This window comes from Euprymna scolopes, chromosome 2 (genome assembly GCF_053919585.1).
Source record: "Euprymna scolopes isolate OS-2025 chromosome 2, ASM5391958v1, whole genome shotgun sequence".
Lineage (NCBI taxonomy): Eukaryota > Metazoa > Mollusca > Cephalopoda > Sepiida > Sepiolidae > Euprymna > Euprymna scolopes.
Window position 1 is genome coordinate 173,143,309 of NC_136483.1, and position 24,412 is coordinate 173,167,720.

General features: G+C 33.7%; 2 protein-coding genes across 31 annotated transcripts in view; one reads left to right on the top strand and one right to left on the bottom strand.

Annotated features, from left to right (window-relative positions):
- The window catches only part of LOC145299122 (uncharacterized), a 29,672-nt gene extending 18,651 nt beyond the window's left edge, over nt 1-11,021 (bottom strand). Inside the window, exons 1-3 of one of the 2 annotated variants that reach the window (XM_080144375.1) lie at nt 10,542-11,020; nt 6,527-6,764; nt 4,180-4,326 (exon numbers count right to left, since the gene is read on the bottom strand). In XM_080144375.1, coding sequence (XP_080000501.1) covers nt 4,180-4,326; nt 6,527-6,764; nt 10,542-10,918 — 762 coding nt within the window. In that variant the 5' untranslated portion in view covers nt 10,919-11,020. Of the gene's footprint in view, nt 1-4,179; nt 4,327-6,526; nt 6,765-10,541 lie in introns of both variants that reach the window. The other variant, XM_080144376.1, reaches the window with a different exon arrangement.
- LOC145298823 (uncharacterized) overlaps nt 1-24,412 on the top strand; it is a 433,166-nt gene that overhangs the window by 248,611 nt on the left and 160,143 nt on the right. For all 29 annotated transcript variants that reach the window (XM_080144357.1, XM_080144346.1, XM_080144350.1 and 26 more), the window contains 2 exons: nt 17,701-17,795; nt 20,790-20,961. In XM_080144357.1, coding sequence (XP_080000483.1) covers nt 17,701-17,795; nt 20,790-20,961 — 267 coding nt within the window. The remainder of the gene's footprint in view (nt 1-17,700; nt 17,796-20,789; nt 20,962-24,412) is intronic.

Below are 24,412 nucleotides of genomic sequence, written 5' to 3' on the forward strand. Positions count from 1 at the left end.
ATGGCTGATGGAGTAAGAGCATACCCTCCCTGTGGATTTAATAAAAAGTTCTGTTTGAAATTTTCTGCAGATTCTCAATTCTACAAAATCCAACTAAAAAAAAAATACTCAAGATGGGAAAAGTAGTTGAAGGAATCCAAGTTATACGAATAATCACTCCTCAAAAAAAAAAAAAAAAAAAAAAAAATTTAGAAATATAGTTTCAAATTGAAGCTTTTAAATCATTCATAGTTACTTCCTGTCCCAGACTTATTGGTGCTCACTCAATATATAACTTCAGGTCATGTAAAATTTTCCTTAATTATTATTACTCACAAGTCGATTCTGCCTTATGCATATGAGTAGATTGGAAATAATAGTCATGTGAGTGATGTTACACTGCATAAAGCTAGTTATGGTTGATTTCAACTTGTGCATGTGTTGTCTGCTACACTCATTTTTTTTTTCTCTTTTTAATTATGTTGTTCTGATGATTGTACCTTTGCGTGCATCATTTGTTTCTGTATTTGGATCTGCATAAATATCGTTGCATGAAAATTACAACTTGAGATCAACAGTGTTTCTAATTTGATGGTGAGTGACTACATGATGATTACTATGATAAACTGTTCAGGATGAGAAAAAAAAGTCGTATCTTGGCCAATAATTAACATATCTCAAAAGTCAGAATCCATCTTTTAGAGAATATTTTGCCAAATACAGCTCGCTTGAAGGAAATTCCCTAAGCCTCCGTAGGAGAACCAGAACATCCCAGCTCAACTGGGTTTTATTTATATCTCCCTCCCATAGCTGGAAGATGTGACACAAGAGTATGAAAATAAGATTGAAGAGCCAGCATCCTAGAGGAAGATCTCTATAGCCTGCTAAAAATACCTGGGCAGCCCTGTTGTCATTCTCCAGTAGAGGCACCTCAGATGATCAGCAATAAACTAATCGCTTCTCAATAGGTGAGAAGACAAAGCCTGGGAAGGTTTGTTTGTATCTTGCTCCCATGCACACTGGATAACCTCACAAAGATAGTGATGATATCATAAAAATTTTCATTCATTCTTTATAATGTCATCCATTTTAAAGTGATATATATATATTTGTCTGTGTTTAAAACTTTTTTTACAACCGACACCGAGGGGGGGGGGTCAATCTTACCTTTAACAGTGAAATTATTTTTCATACCAAGTTTAGGATATATCCTTGACCATCAGAGTCTAGGCTATTTGAATTAGCTGCCCTATTTTCTGTTGGGCTGACATATTAGTCTCGGAGGGAGAAGGCAAAGCCTGGAAGGTAGATTTGCAAAAAATCAGCAACATATCGCGGTCAACAGGAAAAAGACCATTTTAATAATGGCCTGGACTTTATTGGCTTTAGGGTTGAGTTACATGTTTGACATTGTTGATGAGTTTCTTATCTTTCATAAAGTGGTTCTCTCGGGCCTTGGCATCAAGTAGTTAGCTTGTACAACTCTTGTATTAGAAATAGTGAATACCTTTGTTCAATACTTTCTTCATAGTTGCCACTCTAACGTTGATTTATATTAGCAATGTCCACATTACCTTGCCTGAATCTTGCCATACATATTTCTCAGCTTCTTGACAAATTTTGTTGTGCAAGCACAGTTGGAATGTCTGCTATGTTTCTTCCTGCTAGCCACTGTTTCCACATTTCCGTCAGAATTCTCCGGCTTATATCTCATGACGTTCAATGTATTAGTTTGTTCATCACATAACACTCATCATAGACACATGAACATTTATCTAAACAACCATCTTTGTTTTCTCAGTCAATCTGTAAAACTACAACAAGCAAGGGAGATCACTCTAAGAACTTAACACAAACAACAGAACTCTTTAATCATAATACAAAGGGAAACAATTTGACACAAATATTCAAAAAGCACTGAACTGCAGCTATAGTTTTCTGAATCTTTGAAACTGCCGTTAATCCTGATGATGCAGATCACTCTCTTTTAATATTCCAGTTCTTTACAGTTAACCATGGTCTCCATAGTTTGCTGCAACAAAGGTCTATACAAAATTTTAGCCAGATCGGCTCATAAGTTTCTGAGAAATAAAGGAACTGATAGACAGGTTGGTAATCGTCAAATCTATGATAGACATTGACAATCATGGCTTTTGTCAAATCTCTTTAACAACAGTTTATTAAATGTGATATTGTGATGTCTAATCTCAGCTAATCACTAATTGTGTATCAAACAGATAGCATAAATACTTAGTTTACTGTGTCTTATCACAACAAAGGCCATACAAAATTTCAGCCAGATCGGCTCAGTAGTTTCTGAGAAAAAGTAGTAGACAGTCAAAGAGAAATATAACAGACTATCCAATTTATCTCGAATATTGTGTATGCTTTACTTTTAATGTGAATAAGTTTCAAGTAAAACTAAAATATTGCACAATAGAGAGCAAATGCTTGCTAACCTTAATAAAACAGAACTGTCATGGCTACCAGACGATTTTTAATTAACACCCATTCATAAAGTTAAAAACGCCTCTTGACAATAATTCAGCCATTAAAATGACTTATTACTTTTTAATTATCCAATCTTTAGTGTGGTTATTCAGTCATAAACTCTGAAAATCTTGGTGCATTTCAGTAAAAAATGAGTAGATTCATTTTATTTATTTTTTTTAAATTTATAAACGAGTCATCACTTATCAAAGCCTGAGGGCCGCTCAAGGATAATGCCTGATGAATGTATAGTGATCATTAGGACAACAGCGTAGTAATTGTTAGTGGTGGAAATTGGGTATTGATTATTTAAGGGGCCTGGCTCAACAAGAATTTGTTTTCATTGGACTTGAAGATGACCATATTGTAGTCAGCTGAAAAGCAAGCTAGCAGAACAGAATTTCACAGACGGGCAGTTCTAGGAAAGAAACTTTGTTCGTGGAATCTGTGTTTGGATTTAGGCACAGATAGAGTCGAGGAAATTGTTGATAGTGGTTGTAGCTAGACGTGTGTTTTTTTTTAATGAAATTCTGGCAAGGAGGAGGGCATGGATTGAAACTAAGATGAGCATCTGCCATGAAAATAATGATAGAGCATAGACAGGCTCGCAATGTTGCTTCTTTGGAAAGTGATTGCACCTACTATGATATGGTGTAAAGACGTAGTAGAGAGCAGGGCATCGGTCACTAGTTTGTCCAAGGAAGTTTAGTGTCTTGCACAGGAGAAATTCTATTTTAGTCTTAGATTGGATCATCATAGGTACTAACACTTTGGATGTCAGTTGACTTGGGATTAATGGCAACTAAAAGATTAATCTACACTCCTGGAATATCCCAACCTGATCCGCTTTAAAGTCATATGTGGAACCTTATGTGTATGAGAGGTTGGTAAGGTGCCAAATCTGTTGTAAACACTGGTAATCATTGTTTTTGTTGAATCCGTTTATCAACAGTTTTTTTTTTAATTTGTGGTAATGATTTTATTTTCAAATTAATGACAGTTGGCGCTTTTTACAAAAATATTTAACTGGTTGAGCATAGGTGATGATCTGAAGATTTGCTTTTCATTATCTACTTCACTGAAGTGTATCCGTTGAGACTGATCAGTACTAAAATGGGTGAATATTTGGGAATACCGGCGCTGTATGTCCTCTCCATTTATCTTAGCATTGTTTTCAGTTGTCCTGGTCTCCTTGCAATTGGAGCCAAGCAGTGCCAAATCAGGAGAGGAATTATGTGGGATTACACAACCCTTGCTCCACAATTCAGCATGAGTCGTCCATCCACTGTCCATGATGATCAAATGGTCATCGTCGTTCTGACCAATGAAAAATTCCAGGGGAGAGTGCCACTCATTTGTCAGGATTACTCCACTTACCTTGATTCTCCCCTTATAATGCTGAGTGTTTAGCAAGAAGGCATCAAGTACCATTTTTTTAGTCTTGAATCCCTGTCTCCTAGCTCATTAACCATTATGCCAAATGAACTAGTAGATGCTGTTATTTCAGAGTTTTCCTTCGACTACAGTAGTTATTCTTCTAGAGCTTGGAAATCTAGTCTAACCTATTTTTAACTTAAAGCTCCTGAATTTGCAAAGGTATTAGTGAAAAAATACAATAGCCACAACAGAATTTAAACTGAACATACTGATTTCACTTTCAATTTAGGTGATTATATAATGGAAATTTGAATCCGTTGATGTGGCACTCACTTTGATAGTGCATATTCCTGTTTTTGTGCGTATTCCTTTCTTACCACATTGGCTACATTTTGTCCAAGATGTCCAGCTGCTGAACAACTCCAAGTTGTTTTCTGGAAGACGTTCTTTGGCTAACAAAAAGCTGGAATTTTTTTCGATCTATAAAAAAAAAGAAAAATTCAAACTAATGAAAAATCTAAGAAATTGATACATTTGCTTAGTAAGGTAATACCTAAAAATAACTTATTGAAATTTTATTTTTATTTTTGAGTTTGTGAACCAAGTGTAGATGGGGCACCCCAATTTTGTTGAAAGGAACAAGTTTAATATTTCACCATATGTGATTAAAATTATGACATTCAAATCTAACACTTTCCCTCATGCAAGCAAAACAAATTTTCAAATTAATTTACTTGGTCTCTGATTAAAACACCTGCAACAATAGATAAAATTTTATAAAGAGATATAATATTTATATATCGATTTTCCTTCAACAATATATGAGTAGAATGATGCTTTCTTTGAACTATTGAGCATCTCTCTTTTTGGATAATGAGTTACTTCAGTATATGGAAAGTTAACTCTTCTTACACCATGATATATTTCAATTCATATTCAATCGTACCTTCCTACTATTTGTTAACATTTATATTAAAAAAAAAAGCATTTATTCTACTTCATAGATGCATCACATATTTTGAATCTTAATTTTTCTCAGTCATCATTTTGAACAGTAATGATGAAATATTGACATAAGTTACGATTTTCCCTTTTTCATTGCTCATATATATATATATATATATATATATATATATATATATATATGACTACTTCATTTAATCACATAAATTGATATACAAAGATATAATTTTATGTGTAAATTTTCAGTATTTACTTAACAGTGCTCAATAAATAGGTAGAACTAGCTAGTAACTTATGAAAATATATATGGCAATTTAGCTACACAGAATATTCTGCATTTCATTCTTGTGAGAATTCATCAGGCTTATGTGTAAGCCTAACAAATTCTCACGAGAATGAAATGCCATATATATTTTCATAACTTACTATCTATATATATATATATATATATATATATAGTCATCCATATACACACTGTTTCGCTGTTTCACAGCCCATCAGTGCGGCTAGACAAGCAACTACCTCAAGCCAGGATCGAAACCCGATCACCCAAACGACAGTCGGAGCTTCTAACCATTGCGCTATGAATAAAATTATATCAACATTGTAATGTGTCTCCACAGATTGATAAAAAATTCAATATTTCCATCTCTTTACCAGAACTCCCAAATAAATCATGCAGCCAGAATAAGTTAAAAATAAAATCTGCCAAGAATATGGCTAGAAAAAAAAAAAAGGATATATCTTTTCCTAATTTTGTATGTATACATTTAAAAAAAAATATTTTTATATCTATATTATATTTTTTAGTCTGTTTGCCTATTCCACTTTTTCTCTGAGCCTAGTGAGTTGATCTGATTAAAATTTTGTATGGAGTTTTATGATGATAAGGTGCAGCGAACTAAGTATTATGGTATTTGTTTGAGTTACAGTGGGGATTAATAGGGATTAGTATTTAAGTTTCACTTTTTTTCAGAAACTAATGGGCCAATCTAGTTGAAATTTTGTTTGGACTTTTGTTATGATAAAGTGCAGGAAACTAAGTATTATGGTATACATTCGATGCATAGTTAGGTATTAATAGGGATTAGTATTTGACACAAAATGAGCACAAAATTAACTATATTCAGCTACAAATTTGGAATAAAGTACTGATTCTAAATCAACAGGCTGTAACTTTAGCCCGTATTTTATTGGCCTAAAAATGTCTAGTGTTTTTATACATGTTTACATTGCTGACTGTCAACTGATTGTACAGTTCTTTTGTTTTTTTTTACAAGGGAGTCATTACTTATCAAGGCCTGGAGATTATTCGAGGATAAAGGTTAATGAATGTAAGGTGCCTGAAACGACAGCTCAGTGATCGTTTTTGTTGGGAATTGGGCAGAATTGGACTATTTTAGGGGACGGGATAGCAAGAACTTGTTCACATTGGACTTGAAGATAATCATGTTATAGTCGGCTGGGTGGTAGATCAGTGGAACAGAGTTCCACAAGTGGGCAATTCTAGGAAAGAAGTTTTGCTCATGGCATTTGCGTTTAGATTTAGGCACTAATAGAGAGGTTTTAAAAAGCTCCAAATATTTATATTGGAAATGTATACATATAAACTAAGAAATGTTGTTTAAAGAAATCTAAAAAGCTTGCAAAATTAACAATTTTTAAAAGTCTCTCTCTCTGTAGATTAGTCAGTTGAATGCCATTTAAATTTCCTTACTATCCTGTAATCAAGCTGTCTGTGGACGTCTACTTGGTAAACGGCCTTGTATTCATTGTTTCCCAGACAGAAAAATTGGCCTGTGTCCTCTAAGCTGATTTCGTTAATCTTCAGGTCTCGGTTTGGAGTAAGCTGATAGTTATTGTTGGGCTGGATATTGGAGATAATGGCTCCGTCTTGACGAAGTTGCTTCCATTTCACTTGTTTGCGTTTCTCATTTGGCGTGCCTGGCTGGAAACTAAAGATATAAAATAAGATTACAAAGAAACAATGGAGTGACAGGGTGGGTAGTGGGAGGGAGTTATTTCCTACTTTATTTGGAGAGTTTGAGTGCAAAATATGACAAATCCAATTTATTTAAATTGCAAAATGAAACAAAAGGACAAACATATCAAATGAAGACTTTGACAAAAACTTGTTTTAATTGAAAGAAAAAAAAAATAAATAAATAAAATCATGCGTTAAGACAGATGCAAAAAATATAGGCTCACTTTACCATGCTAAAAATTTACTTGCACCTGACAATATCTTATACCTTTACAAAGCCAGCATTCGCCCATGCTTAGGGTATTGTTGCCACATCTGGGATGGTACATCTACCACTAGTTTCTGCCTCTTAGACAGGGTCTCAAAAAAAAGAATCTAAAATCTAAGGTTAGGTTTGGCTGTATTGGCTAAGTTCCATCCTCTGTCTTATTGCCACAATGCTGCATCTCTGTGCCCGTTTTACAAACACTTTAATAGAATGTGTTCAGATGAAGTCATAGCTCTCTCATAATAAATACTCCTGATTATCCCGGGAAGCAGTTGAAACCCCACTGTTGAGGTACCTATATGCTGGAAATACTTCTACTCTAATAGTTTCTTCCCTCAGAGTGCTAGATTTTGGAAGCCCCCTCCACCCCCAAACTGTTTCCTGTTTCCCTGATTGTACTAACATGCACAAATTAAATGTAATGTGAACAGACATCTTGGTGTTCAACATCCAACAGTCCCCTGTTAGGCATGCTCTCAATTAGTAGCCCCTTTATATTCAAGTAACAATATGCTTTGTTTGGGGCCAAACAAGTTAATTTATTTTTTTAAATACTAATCACGTTATGTAAAATATTATTTTAGAGTGTGGTACAGTGTTAAAATAGAACACTTTTTGTTGTGATAATTTTACAGTTTTGAAAATGGTGTTCACATGTTTATCCAGTTATTTATGATGAAATATTATTATTGCTAATATCCCCATGCTGTTAATGAATGTTAGCATGTTTTCATAGATTCCCAACTTGTCGTGTAGAGTGAAGAAATGAAATGTGGTATTATGTTGGAGCTGACTTTACCTTGGAGGATAATTTAGCAACTGTATAAACAGGAAATAAGAAAGATGTGGCGATCTGCTGACCAAATACCAGGAAAAAGGATGGAATGTGGAATATTATCATTTGGTTGTGAGGCTCCAAAATATGTTGAATGAAAGCTAATCAATGTACTGTGAAATCGTTTTACTTGTACGAGCCTAGAAATTAAAACAAACACTTATCTATTTTTACAGGGGAGTCACCCCTTATCAAGGCCTGAAGGCCACGGTTGATGAGTGTCATGGAATTTGCATTTAGTTTTAGGCACAGAAAGAGAGTAGGGGAAAATTGTTAACAGTGGTTTTTGCTAAACGAGTGTTCGATATGGCTCCTTTCTTATAAGAGCACCTGATGCTACTAACGAGCTGATCCACGTTTTCATGAAGTCAACAACTGACAGCATTATGAATTGCAAACAGAATTTAAAGAAAATATTCAGATAAACTATTATTATTCAGAGTTTTTGTAGATGAACATTGAGAATTTGTATTATTTAAAGCTGTAACACAACGGATAAAGGCATTGATCAACAATCAGTTCCAAATAACTGTGTTCTAGAATGATAATAGTGTATTCAAGGATCCCAAAGCACAGTGGATAGAGGTGTTGATTCTTTACGGTTCCAGGTGAGCATTGTCTGAAGATACCAGTTTCAGTCCTACCTAAAGCAGGCCAGAGAGTTGGTCAAAACGTGGTGAAATAACAACTCTGGAGATGAGGATAACGGTCTGCAAAAAATGACTACATAAATTATGAAGCCTCATCTCAAAGGATTAAAAAAAAAACTAAAATAATATGTAAATTATAATAGTTAAGAATAATATCAAATATATAATAATTAACACTTCTAACTGGTAATGGCTAACAAAAATAAGATCAAATTTTCCCTGCAGATTAAATAACCATTGTGAGCTTTCAAAATTTGAAAAATTTCAAAGTTTGAAAAAAAAAAAATGCACCTAAAGAAGGTTGTTAGTTACATTGACCGAAATATTGTGAAAATAACCCCTCCTTTGGGAGTATTGTTTTTTAATTCTTCGTTCCAACTGGGTTGAAATTTTTTATTTTTGAGTTATAGAAAAACTTTCGGGACTTGAGTCTGGAATTATCTGGAGCATCTTTTAAAATTTGTTGGATTGGTAAATCTCTGGTGTCGTCCTTGACATTTTGAAAAACATTTTTGAGTTGCCTCTTCCCTCCTTATGTTTGTGGGGTGGTATGATTGAGCTTGTTACTGGTTGCCATTCTATTAGAGTTCACTTCAGACATCCTGGAGTAATATGCATGGATTGAAGATTCAACTTTGCACTTCCCATAGTTTTGCTACAAATAGTAGGAAGCCACAAACCGAATCAGAATAAAACACTCCAGAACTGCAGTAAACAAAAACAGGTGAAGACAAATAGGCTCCCCAATCTGACCTAAGTGCAAGGAAGCCTCTCTGGACATAGACCATCTGATCCTACACTGTCCAGTCACCTGACTGGAAGGAGGCTATACGACGCCTCCTTTATCTGAAGACAATTTCTTAGACTGGCTAAAAAATAGTGGTATAAAGGTCTAACCCATACAATACTAATACTACTGTGAAAATAACACTGAAGATGAGAACAGTAGTTTGAATAATGAAAATAATACAAACGAAATGAAACAAAAACAAATATAATGAAAAATTATCTGTTAGTAAAGGTATGAAGGTTTTCTTTAACAAAAAAAGGTAAAAAAAAACAAACAAAACAAATAGATAACAAATAAATGTTACCAAAGGCAAGAAAATTTTGCCTGGGTAAATTTTTTGTGTTTTAAAACTTTTTTTGATTCAATAAAAAAATGCGTGCTCCAGTTTTAAGCAAAAAAATATGAATATCATGAGACCACCATACTTGCTAAAAAATCGAAAATTAAACCAAAATACAGCTAATAATTAAGGTCATGTTCAAACAACCTGTATATTTTTATTACATGCATTTCTGTTGAATTTTCGATATTTTGAATGATTATCATGGATCCACATAATGATCTCATCGCATCCATTATTTTGCATTTCAACTTCACACACTTGACTATACTTTTTTATTGAACTAAAAATCGCTGTAAAATGATTTAAAACACACACACACACACACACACAGGTACATAAAAGAGTAGCTTTTCTTGCCTTTGGTAACATTTATTTGTTGCCTGTTTGTATTTTTTTACATTGTTTTTTTTTTTTCTGTTGTAAATTCTTAAAGAAATTTTGTGTTAATTCCTCTGAATTCTACTTATTTAAATGACATTTCAGTTTTACTTATCATTGGTAACTCTTCAGTACTAATATCTGTCCAATAATTTATTACCCATATTTTTGTTTTAATTTTCGATTTTTGTGTGATTATTGAGGCTCTGCAGGGCTGCCATTCTTTTGTGTTCTAACTTAACACACTTGACCATGCTTATTTTTATTGAAATTAAATCGTTTCACATACACAAAAACTTATCAGGGTAACTAGAAGAGTAACATTTCTTGCCTTTGGTAACATTTATTAGTTGCTTGGTTTTTTTTTTTTTTGTTTTTTCACTCCTTTTTTTCTTTTTCCGTTGGAAATTCGTCAAGAAACCTGGTGTTAATTTCTCTGAATTTTACTTATTAACTTAGTATTTAGTATTTCGATTTTACTTACCATTGGTGACACTTTAATACTAGTGTCTGTCCAACTTTGACCACCAATGCTTTGTATATGTTCCTTGCTTGAGTCTGGCTTTTATTAATGCACTTGTAGTAATATTCAACTTGTTTCATAATCACTGAGTGATGTTGTTTCTCGTGAGAGGTTTGCGCCCTTTTGTATCTGTACTGCCATTTTTGGTTGACGCTGCGTTTTGTAGCTGGCAAAGATAATAATTGATTCTTCAGTTGTGTTATCTTTTTGATGTTTTTTTGTATTTGATTGTTTTCGGTTAGAGTTTTTGCCAGACTTCCGGACAAAATGCTTGTTATTAGTGCCAAAAAGAGTAAAAGATCCTCTTTGGAGAAGTACAAGAAAGAAACTATTTTCATTTTCTGGCTTTCTCTTTTTGTAGGTTCTTAGATCTGTATTATAATTGGTATGAAGAACATTTTACAAAAAAAAAAAAAAAAAAAAAAAAAAGATTAGAAAAGAAAATATCTCTTTGTATCTATTTAAATATATACAATATTTGTTTAGAGATTTTTTTTTTTGTTTTGTTGATTAGATTTGCATTTTTGTTTCCAAGGAAACAGTAAGATTTAGGTTCCTCTTTTTTCGAAGTTTCTTATGATTTTTTTTTTTAAATTGACAATTTATAAAAACTGCAGACATCGGAGAACACAAGAAAAATTTGTTTATTGAAAGTAGTTTTGTATTGTTGTTTTTGTTTAATATTACTAAATGAAGAACCATTCCATTAAAAATCAAGTTGGTATAATGCATCGAAAATTGAGAAAAGCATGCTTGAAAAGTGTCTACGTTATGTGAAATAGCTAGTAAAACAAAATGGACATCGAATTTGGCTTGATGTTGTGTTTATTTAACAACGAAACTCAAATTTTAACTCTAAATAATTTTTCATTTAATGATGTTTATAAATAATATAAATTAATAATATTTAATGAAAACAACCACATAAAACTAATTTTAATGCCTAAACAGATATTTTCTTACATTCTTTCATGACTGCGATCATTATAAATTGCCTTAATTATGAAGTAGGTTGTGTTGTCCTCTGTCAGAGGATGGAGGCATCGTTCTATCCAGTGCTCCTTTTTCACTAGTCAAACATTTGTAAAATAAAAATACAAAATAAGTGTATATTATCTTGATATGAATTAGTTGAATTTAATATTGATGAATGTGTCAATATATATATATATATATATATATATATATATATATATAAATAAATAAAAGTGAACGTGTCTGTGTGCATTTCCCTACGCAATAACTCTGTCAATTTTAAGTCTACAGACTCGAAATTTGATAGACAGGGTACTGAGATTTGGGAAAATCACTGTGATTGGTTTTCGGCCAGAAATTTGGTTGTTAATGGGGTCAAAGTTCAATGATTTGACCTTTGAGAACTCTACCAAACTCCTCTGACAATTTTGGGTCTGTACACTTGAAATTTTGGATATAGGTTCCTTGGACATGGATCTAACTTAATAACTTGATTAGAGCCCAAAATAATAAATGTTAGGGGGTCAAAGTTTTAAAAGAATTTGACCTCAGCGATCTCTACCAAATTACTCAGACAATTTCTGGTCTAAACATTTGAAATTTGGCATAAAGGTATTCAGAAATAGGGCAAGCTTTTTAATCGGCTTGGGTCGAAAACTTTTAGTTACCAATATATAAATCTATGTATGTCTGTTTGCATGTATGCCTAAAACTTTCGACAGAGGCGACGGATTTTACCAAGATTAGCATCGTTTTGAAGTTCAACCTTTCAGACGACAAATATCGAGAAATTGTCAAAAAACATTAATATCTTCACCTTCAACTGGGCACTTTTCTACGGGGAGGGGTTGCTTTTTTTGCCGATATTTTTGAAAGTCATCCTCTACTTTCAATTATCTAGCCTTAATTTAAACATAAGTCACTTCCGGTTTGGCGGTGGTTGTAACAGCAAAGATGTCAGTTTTTTTTCCCGTTCTTTTCCTCCTTCGCGGTATGGGTTGGAGCTTGCCTTCCTACTACCACTTTTTTTGCTTAACATACTCATCCAAACACTCGGGCAACACCGGGCTGAAATGGTAGTGTATATATATATATATATATATATATATATATATATATATATATATATAAAACTATCAATAGAATGGAAATGAAATGTTTACCTGATATAATCAGAGGTAAACTAATGAATTAATCCCAACCGAATAAAAAAGTTTAATACAAACACAATAGAAAGTAGAGTTCTTGAATAATAAATTTAATTGTGAATTTTAATTTACAGTTTTAAATTCTTTTATTTCCCCACATGTATGTATGTATGTATATATATATATATATATATATATATATATATATATATATATATATATATATATATATATATATATATACTATGTATATATATGTGCGTGTGTGTATGCATAACTAAAACTCTGTATTATTAGGATTCTTTCGACTACTTTTCTCATTTTGAGTATTATTTTCACAGTGTTTTGGTTGATGTAACCTCTGTCCTTCTTCAGGTGTGACACAAAGTCTGGAAAGTGGAATTTGTAAAGTCAGCACCCTAGAGGAAGGGCACTCTGGCCTGCAAAAATGCACAGGGACATTCCCTGGTAGAGGCGCTTCAGGTGATTAATAATAAATTAATACCTTCTCAAAGGATGAGAAGGCGAAGCCTGAGAGCATGAATCTCCTTGTGAACACTGAATGATCTTACAAAAATAGATTGATGATGTCATAAAACGTCATAATGTCATCCATTTCAAAGTAATATTTCTACTAGCATGCCGCCTGGCATTGCTCGGTCACAAAATATGCTTAAATATAATGTTTTAATTTATGCAGATTTCATAATTATTATTATAAAACCAATTCTCTATTGATTATTATATTGTACCCAATACATGGTAATGATTTCAAGTTAAAAAAACAATGACTTGGGTATCCTCACCTAGAATCAAAACAAAAACATGACTCTCCAACATTATTCATTACAATTTAAGTCCATATACATATCCAAACTTTAAACATTAGTATAGTCAAGCGTATAAATGTTTATTTGCACATACTTAGAAGATGTATGCTTAGTTAATGTATGCCTGCCAAATTCCATTTTTTGTTTCAATTTTAACCCTTTAATAGCTATTTTTACTAAAGACCAATTCAAATTTGTTCCACATGTCTGAATCCCTTATATATCAAGTTTCCAGTTTATAGAAAAAAAAATTGACAGGTTGATAGACACAAACTTCTTTGTCAATTATAAATAAATAAATAAATATATATATATATATATATATATATATATATATATATATATATATATATATAGTTTAAAGTACTTTTTACAAATTCAACCAGCGAGACCAATGTGACCCTTAATGGTGGCATTACCTTTCATACTAACTCTGGAATATATCCTTGACAGACTCTGAGCCATTTAAGTTAGGTGGCCTTTTTTTTTCTGTTGGGCTGAATTGTGGTTCTGTCCAGTTCTATGAAGTCAATCTTCCCTGAAAATGGATTGTGTCATAAAGTAAAAATTGTAATTACTAAAATCTGTTTTGATGAAGAGAAATATAAATAACAAAGCAGTGTTATGCCATAACTGGTAGCAATAAATATTGATAAATATATCAATGCTTCTCAATAGAATACTAGGGCTACATCTAAGGAAGTGTCACCATGAGCACTTTTTCACACCTTACTGGAGTATAAAATTGGTTCTGAAATCCAGTGTGTGAGGGGAGGGGGTGATCTTATTTCCTTACAAACACCTTCTCACAAAAGAGACATTGCTTTTCTCTCTTTCATCTATCATTATTTCCATGGGAGGTGCTTGACTGAGCTCCAATCTTTGGTCCCTCCTTGTAGGGCATTTGCAACAAGAAGGTGTTTGCTACCACAATTGAAAGTAACTTTTCTTTCTCTGTCTGTGCTTAGCATCAGACTTCCTGTTTTAGTTTAAAATAAATCTGTGAAATCTAAAATAAAAAAAAGACTACATGTCTGTGTCCATATTTTCAAACTCTATCTTTCCCAAAACTAAAAGTTGCAGAGCGGCGCTAGGTGACTCAAATGATTGGATTTTTTATGGACCGTTCTTTTATGGTTTTTTAGCTGGTTAAAATAGTTTTTAAGGAGTTAAAAATGGGTAAAAATTTAAAAAAATCGTTATACATTTTGTACATTCATCTTAGTTTATTTTAAATTTTTATTTCATATACATGCCACGTTGGTACAATGGAAACGTCACCAGCTTTGAATGCTACAGTTTTGCTTTCAGTTTCGATTCTAGCTGTGGCACCCAAATATTTTTTTTTTACTTTTGAAATCATGACTATAATAATATATATGAAATCTGGACAGAATATCATATTTAAGCATATTTTACGACTATGCAAAGCCAGGTATGAATCTGCGTGCATGCCTTTTTCACAAGCGTGGGTGAGAGCTTGGCGAATATTTGGTGGATGGCGGTGATCAGGCTAGCTTTGGTGTTGTGGGAGGTCATGTTCGTGATGTACTCAACGTATGACCAAACAAAGTAGTCCAGGGGGTTCCGGTCGGGGGAAGAGGAGGGGGGCAGTGGGAGAAGGGTACAACGTCCGAGTACTCTTTCTGAAGCCAAGCCTGGGTCTCTTTGGACTTATGGGCGAGCGCCAAGTCCAAGGTCTGCCAGCAGCCATCTGATTGCACCAGGGGATCATCACACTCTTCAGCACATCCAGATACAATTTGGTGTTAACTTAGAAGCCGACTTCAAAGATGTGAGGTGGCATGATTAGGCCCTCACTTGAAACCGCACCAAAAACCATAACTGTGGCTGGAAACTTTGTTTTCATCATCTTGGGCACATCCCTATTACCCGTGGCAATCCAGCGATGCATTTTGAGGGTGCTGACAATGGTCCTGTTGTCATAACTTGGATTAGTAGAGAGCATGAGTTGTACAATGATGCATCTCCGATCTCGCTTGTTGAACATTGTGTCACTTTCAGACATGATAGAAGGAACCTATTGCTCTTGGGATTTGTACACAACTGGCCAACTAGTAGATGATCTGCAATAAAAGAAGAAAACATGTTTTCACCAAACGGAAAGGAATCATGTCATCTTTTCTATGGCAACAATTTTTTTTATTGTTCCACCCTGTAAAATGAATTTTATACTGAATATGATGAATATAATGACACCTAATCTTGTGGATACATTTTGACCAACTAATCCTCTGGCAGGCTTTGAGTAGGATTGAAACTGCTATCTGAAGATAGTGCTGAGACAATGCTCACCTGGAAGTGTAGAGATTTGATGCCACTATCCACTGCGCCATAGTTCCTGAAGAGGCGTTGAATCTCTATGCTTCCAATTAAAAAAAATTTTTTTTTATTACATTTTCACCCCAAAAAAGGCACATTGCCACTTTATTATCAGGGACATAAGCTACAGGGGTACTATTGTGGGGAGTTGGGCAGAAAGATGTCGGTTCATGTTACACTTGAACTTCTGCATGTCAGTACGGTTGGAGAAGCAGGAACCTGGAAGAGAATTCCAACGTCTAGCGGTTCTGGGAAAGAAACTACTGAAGTAGAAGGCTCTCTTACATCTAGGGATCTCAACTGTCAAGGGGTGGGATTTTGCTGCATGTCGGGTTTGTTGGGGGTATTTACATCGACGGGGTACAAGTGCTTGCAGTTCGTCGGAGTATTCACTGTTAAAGTACTTGTAGAATAGACAGAGGGATGCAACATTTCGTCGATGGGACAGAGGCTGAAGCTTAGATGACAGTTCAGGACCTATTAGGTTGGCGACTCTCATTATGAACCTTGTCTAGGTGTGAGAGGCTAGTAGCAGATGCACCAGCCCAAATATGACAACAATACTCCATACATGGGCGAATGGTGGCCTTATAGAGGTACAGGATACTTTTGGGCGTTGGTAGCTTTCTAGCACGGTAGAGAGAACATACCTTTTTTGCAGCGGTCCTGGCAATACTCTCAATGTAATTTTTCCAACTCATGTTTTCTGTGAACGTTAGGCTTAGGAGTTTAAAAGATGTACTTTCAGATAAAGAGTCTTTGGCCATTGCTATTGGTGGTTTCTTGTAGTGATTGAAAGAAACAAGTTTAGTCTTGGCAGCATTGAATGTGACCATCCATTTTTGTCCCCATTCCACTACAGATTGGAGGTCATCCTCTAGTGTTTCTGCCATTTCTTTAGATATGTGTTCATTTGTTTTCCTGTCGTGTCTGTTATAGTGTGGTGTCATCAGCATATATACCCATCTCACAGACAGTTTTTCGGAGAGGTCATTTATGAATATTAAGAATAATAGAGGTCCGAGGATAGACCCCTGAGACACTCCCGCATTTATATCATATTGTTTAAATGTACGACCATCGAGGACAACCTGGATTTTTCTCTTATCTAAGAAGGATTTAATTATGTTAAGTATTCTTCTAGTGATACCGTATGATCTGATTTTCCTGAGAAGACCTTCATGCCATACCCTGTCAAAAGCCTTAGATATATCTAGAGCTACCGCTCTACCCTCCCCTGCTTTGTCAAGTGAATGGGATATGTGCTCTGAGATTACAGTTAGGATGTTTGCTGTGGAACGGGCTTGCCTAAATCCATATTGTTGGTCGGTCAGAAGTTTAGCATCTGTAAGGTGATGGACTAGATCTTGGTTAATTATGGACTAAAATATTTTGGCGAAAAGTGGGAGGAGGCTAATGGGGGCGATAATTTACTGGGTCAGTTCTTTCGCCAGAATTCTTGAAAACTGATACCACAGAAGCAGTGAGCATTGTCTGAAGATAGTGGTTTCAATTCTACTCAAAACCGGTCAGAAGATTAGTTGGCCAAAACATGGTAAGATGACAATGACTTTGGAAGGCAGTAATGACTGAGGATACAGTTGAAAGACTCAACATTGCTATCCTGTTGTGGTTAACCACCCGACAAAGGTTAGAGAAATAGTTAGATGAAACGTTGTGAAACAACAACTTATAAAGATGAGGATAATAACAATCTGCAAATAAATAAATAAATAAATAAATTACTCATCTCAAAGGATTGCAATATTAAATTTTCTCTTTATAATAAAATTAATTTATTTTTTGTTCCTTTTATTTTTTCAGGATGGTACCAATTCTGGCCCCTACAGTCATGTAGCTGACTTTTCTGCCATTAAAGAACTTGATATGATTAGCAAAGAAATTGATGATATGAAACGGTAAAGTATTTTGACATTTTTTCTTTTCATATACCTGCTTTCAAATTTTGCTTATTTTAGTCACTGATGAGTTGTCTGTAGATGAGATTGTCTTCTAAAACAACACTCTAAATCAGCCATTGACCTCTCGGCTTTATGTATTTCTCCATTTACTCCCTACTCCCATACAAAAAATTCATAGCCATCATGAAATGACAGAAAAATAAGGCCCCCCAAAAAACTTTTTAATACTTAGGACTTTAGAGTTTGTATAAAAATAGTCTTATATATTTGTATCACAAAACTAAAGAAAATCAAACCTTTTCTAAAAAAAAAAAAAAAAGAAAAAAAAAATTATGAAGTTAATTTGTATTACATTTCTTAGACGTGACATAATCCGAAAAGAAATAATTATTTTTAAATTATCAAGTATTTCAATTATTTACCCCTGACGGGTAAATTTACCCCTGGTTGAGGACTTCTGCTCTAAATAAACTAGGAATTCCAACAATACAGACTTATATATATTTGTTTTTACCGTTTTTTAATGAAATTTTTATCTTTTTTTCTGTGTACAATTACCGATTCTTTGTTTTGGATGGGTGCGGTGGAGGGCTTTGCTTAAAAAAAAAAATTAGATTTTAGAGGTGGGAATCAGATTCCTATGTAAATTTAATGTAAATTGATCACCCTTCATGACCATCATTAATTTGACTTATTTGTTTTCTTTATCTTTTATTAGAAAGATAACAATTTTAGGGGAGAGAAATTTTTATTTATTTATTTTTTAAAAAATTTTGTGGGTTTGGAGATTTTTTCTGAATAATAGCCACATTAATGTGTGTGAGGGTCACCTTGATCAATTTTTTTTTTTTTTCACTTCTAATATTTTAAAATAATGACAGCTAATTACATCCACGTTAAAGAGATATATCCTAGACTACTTCATTAATCTACCATCCAATTTCTGAGAGACAATTGATTGCTGTTTGTTCAATGCACTTGCCCAAAATGTAACGATCCAATGTGTGAGAGCAATTATGTATGAAGGGCTGATGACATAAGATGGATATGCATACAACATGTAGGGAAAATGCGTTTGTGTGATTTTTTTTTTTTTAAATGCAAAATTGCAAAAAAATTAATGATTTTTTGTACATGTATTATTACGAATTTGGTCGATTTAATAAATCTGTGAGTTTGGCATAACTGTAGAGTCTATGATGAATTGAAGGACTTTTATTTGGGTTGTATATGGTGAATATTTTTCTACTGCTCTGCTGATCATTTGAGATGTTAGGCACATAGTCGAAACTGACAAGTCAAGTTTAAAAAAAGTTTTTTTAACAAGTGAGTCACCACTTATCAAGGCAAAAAGTCCACTCGAGCATAAGGGTTAAAGCATGTCTGATAGTCAATGAGACAACACTGTATTGATCAGTGGTGTTGGAAACTGGGCAGAATTTGATTATTTAAGAGGACGGCTCAACAAGAACTTGCTTACATTGGACTTGAAAACAACTATGTTGTTGGGAGCTGGAAAACAGTCGTGTGGTATAGAGTCCCCAGGTAGGCAGTTTTGGGAAAGAAATTTTGTCTATGGAATTTGTGTTTAGTTTTTTGTACAGATAAAGAATGAGGGAAATTGCTGATAGTTGTTTTAGTTAGACGAGTGTTTATTGTGAATGTTTTGCAGAGGGAAATCAAAGACTGAAATTTAGTTGAGCACCTGCCATGAAAATAATGATAGAGCAGAGAAAGATTTGCAATAGTATTTCTTCAGACAAAAACGTGTCGGTTATTATGTGCAAAAAAAATGAAGTCCTAGTAATTGGACAGTAAACTGATTTTCAAATGCCTAGTCATCATGCCAAATATAAGAAATTTGTTGTAAGAGAAGGTCAGAAGATAATGAAGGTTGCGACGCAACAGCCACCCACCCTTAAAACTACATGTCATTTGCTGTGTGGATCTATTTTTTTCATTTCAGTGAAGAACAAGGTTTACATGACTTACACAGGTCTGCCTTTTGGCAGCTGCTCGGATGTTTATTCACCATTTAGTTTGATTCTTGATATCCTCATTATAGAGATACCATGTGTTAAAGTCCTTGACAGTTGCAGTCCCGGTCTTGCGTAGGCGGCCACTGTCAGACATGCCATCAACTTCTATGACGCAAGCTCTGTCTATCCACCCGCCATTGCACTTGTCATTACCAAACCAGCAAAAATGCTTCTCATATAATGCTACATCCAGAGGTGAGATTTAGACTTTTCCACAAAGAACTGATTTGGATGGCATATCCAGCAAAGCATATCTTGCTCACTAAGTCATTGCCTGCCTTCGATATTGAGAAACCAGCACTCGATGGCATGCAACAATTACGTTGCAGATATAACTATGGAACACCACACAATAAGTATGTAAGTATATACCCTTTATTGATCAAAAGTGAAAGGATATCCCAAAACTTCTCACAGGCAACTCTGCACCGACAGATTGTGTATGCTTCACAGGTGCCTTCTGGGCATTGACTATCCACAAGGTAGCAGAACAACCCAACAATATTTAACTTGTGTTCATTTATCAAGACATGGTCCTGTAGCCGCAAGTCTATTGTATGAGCTGTGGCAAGACATCTAGAACAGTGCTAGATGAAATACTCTACTGATAGACCTATATTCCACTGCAATTTTTTGTGAATACACAGTGTGTAGCCCTTGCATCTAATAGAGTTGGTCCCTACTCCTTTTCAACAAATGCTACATGAAAATATAAACAATAATTATTTAAAATGAAAATTTTGCTACTTGTTTTCTTTGGTGGATATAAATAACAAAGATATGCTGTATGAGAAGAAAGAAATGGCAGAAACACTAGAGAAACAGATGAAACTAAAGGGTTTGTTATTTTAAGTATCTTTTGCAAAACTATTCTGAAGCATTTTATTCATTTCATCAGATGTTTTCAGCATGACGTTAAACAATATTTACCTTTTTCTTTTTTCGTCATCAGAGAAAAGCTTCAACTGGAAAAAGAAAGATCGCAGCGTGATGCCGATATCAAAATCAAGAACGGCGAAGTACAAGCTTTACAGAAAGATTTAGATGCTATCACGGCAACTCTTCATCAACTCGAGAACCAAAAGAAAGAAGCTCAGAAGCGGTTAGATGAATTAGATGACAAGGTACTCCCCCCCCCCCTTTTGAATACAAATTTTTTTTTTTTTAAATAAATTTCAAACATTTGCGGATGTAATTTGTCAGCTTTGCTTTCACTTTCCTTTTGTTTTTGCAACACACACATGTATGCACACAAACACACACACACACACACAGTTGAGAAGAGTTTGAAATACCTACTATACACCATCCTCCGATGTTTTTGGTCCCTATAAGAGTTTATTAGCAAAGCCTGAAATAAAGGTACTTCCCCCTACAAGTAAACCCTAACAAAATATTTAAAACAACATAGTATTCGAAGCCCAAATAAGATCCACTCGGCACAGCTATACGTTGGCTTAGTCGAGAAATATTGTGCCTTCTTCAAGCGATGTTACCTCAAGTAACAGCATTTAGTTGGAGACTCCACCAGACTAGATGAATTCTTGTCCTGGAATCAGATCAAACCAACAAAGCACAAGAAAGATATACTATAACAAGAGTTTACTGGTCAATTAGGAAGAGGAAAACTAATGCTCTTAACCATTTTACTAATTCAACGTTTGACAGGTTAAGAGAAGTTTAACGAGATAATCAAATATCTATGTACCCTATATAGAAATCAAGAAAATCATCTCGTCACTAGTTTGCATCTTAAAAAGATCTCTCAGTTGGAATCTCTGAAATAGCGGATGAATACCTGCCAGCTGGTAGGATGCACCATCCTCATCAAAACAAATAAAAATCTTTGAGTTGTGAGCAATTATAGCAACATTGTATTTGATATCTTATTTTATTATAGAACAATTTCTTTTAAAATCAGAATAATCTATTTGGCACTCAGCAACATCAGATATTTCTCACATTTGGACAAATTCATATCCAAATCATATAGTTCTTTATTTTACTATATCTTAGGTACATCTGGTAGGATACATCATCCCCAGGAAAACAAAATCTTTGAGTTGTGGACAATGATGGCAACATTGTATTTGATATCTTATTCAATTATAGAACAATTTCTTTTAAAATCAGAACAATCTAAATATTTAGCTATCAGCAATATCAGATATTTCCCACATTTGGACAAATTCATATCGTAATCATATAGTTTTTTATTTTTATTTTACTGTACCTTAGGTACATGATTCAGGCAGAGACAGAGAAGGAAAGCATTGGTGTTATGTTTTTAAAGAGCTACATGCCAACACCAAATTATCTCTCTAGCTCCTTTTTCACATGATCCGTGACTTTTGCTTCTGAGAATGATTGAAATTGACAGCACCCTCTTTTCTGGAATCAGCAGCAATTTGCACCACCTCTTAATTTCACTCTGTTCTCTCAGCTCTCAACAACACGTCATGCTTCAATGTAGCATGTGTGTACAGCTTGCCTTCCTCAAAAAATAACTCCCCCATTCTTCAAATGGCTTGCTTATATACAGCCCCAAATCATTTAATCTGCATACGATCGTCAAGAATTTGCATAACTATTGAAGACAAAATCACCTAGGTCTCGCCATTTTTTTTTTTTTTTCCCTAATATTCAACAGCTGAACCCTATAAAACTAATTTAGTAATTAACAATAATATTTGCACTCATTATAATTTTCTCATATTCTGTCCATGTTTTCCTCTGCCTGTCACATTTGAACTTCTGAGTTCCTTGGTAACTCACTTCTTTGCACCCTCGGACCACCTTAACATATGACAATAATTGAATGGCAGATGCACAAAATTAAGAACAACAAAGATGAGGAAAACTGTTGGACATGTGTAAATAATGTAAATGATATCTCAACTCCAAAACATTTTCATTATTTGCATGTATATTTTGTTTGGCTGAAATTGTTTCATTTCTTTATCTTTCTTTAAAAAAACAAAACAAAAAAAAACATTTTTTCCACATTTTGAGCTTGCTTTCTTTATCGTACAGGCTTATTGTTTTGATATTTTTCTCTCTATACTTAACATCCTTTCCCATAATTTCGTGTATATTGATTAAGTAGCTTTATTTTTATAAAGAAAATCAGTTTTAAGCAATTAATGGCAATTAGTAGGCATTACAACATAAATTTAGAAATATGTATTACTGTTGAGTTATCTCCCTTAAATTTTTTTTTTTTTACAAAGTGGCAAGCATTGCAGTCACTCCTTGGATACTCATAAAATTTGATTTTCTTATTTAAAGTATCCTCTGAAGTTATATATATATATTTTTTTATTTCTGTCTTTTATCATAACTTTATTTTCTACTTTACATAATGGTAAAATTTCTGAAGTTCAAGATACAAAAGCAAAATCTTTATGCAATTAAATGTTTGTTTTGGATCTCATTTGTGGCAACATGAAGAACGGATTGTGTTTTAGATTTACCCTTTACCGCAAAATCGTACTTTCAAGTCACCTTTAAAAAAAATTTTTGTTTTTACTCTTATTGGCTTATCAGCCCAACTGGTCAAGTGAATGAGGCGTTTGTTTATGTCCGTGCATCAGTTGCATGCTAACTTCCGCCATGTGTGGTTTCATGATTAAAAAATTTGTTTATTGCATAAAAAAAAAATTCTGGTGGTAAAACGTTAAAAGATCATTTGGTGCTCTGCGTTGTAATGTACATATGAAATATTCATCTTTAATTTAAAAGAGTGACATGACAGGGGAGATAATTCAAACTTTTTTGTGGGATGGATGAAAGAGGAGGGATGAATAAAAAAAATCAAATAAAGCTTCAGAGGATGTGTTAAAATTTAAAAAAATTATTGAAATAAATTAAACATCAAATATTTAATGAACCAGCTTTAATAAAAAAAAAAAAAAAATCAGTGATTAAAATGAAGTTTAAATGGACCAAGGAAAGAATAGAGACCCTGTAGCATAAGACGACGACCAACGCACATTTCAAGTGACACCGGTGGTTTGACTGTAACATCGGCGTTGATTGATTGTAAACACGTCGAATAGCAGACATAATCGAATGTTTGCAAGCAAGATTTATTTTTAAATATATATGTACAAAACTTTTTAAGATTTAAAAGAATAAATATAATTTACAAAATATTTTTTTAATATTAGATATTTACAAAACTTAAGGGTTTAAAAAAAAAATTGTTTTTTGTTTACACAAAACTTTTTAAAAACGAAGTTTTTAAACAAAATATATTTAAATTATTGGGTGTCTTTCTGAGTGTGTTTTTTTTTATATATTTACAGAACTTTAAAAGTTTTATAAATATATTTTTAAAAAATTTTGCTTGCGAACATTCGACCATGTCTGCTATTTAACGTGCTTAAAAACAACCACTGGTTTTCACATGAAATGTGTGCTGGTTGTCATCTTCTGCTACAGGGTCTCTATTCTTTACTTGGTCCGTTTAAATAAATGACACCTGGGAAAAATAATTTTACATTGGATACAATTAAAAATTTTAAATTATCTCCCCTTAATGTTTGACATCCATGGTACAAAAGCAAAAATGTT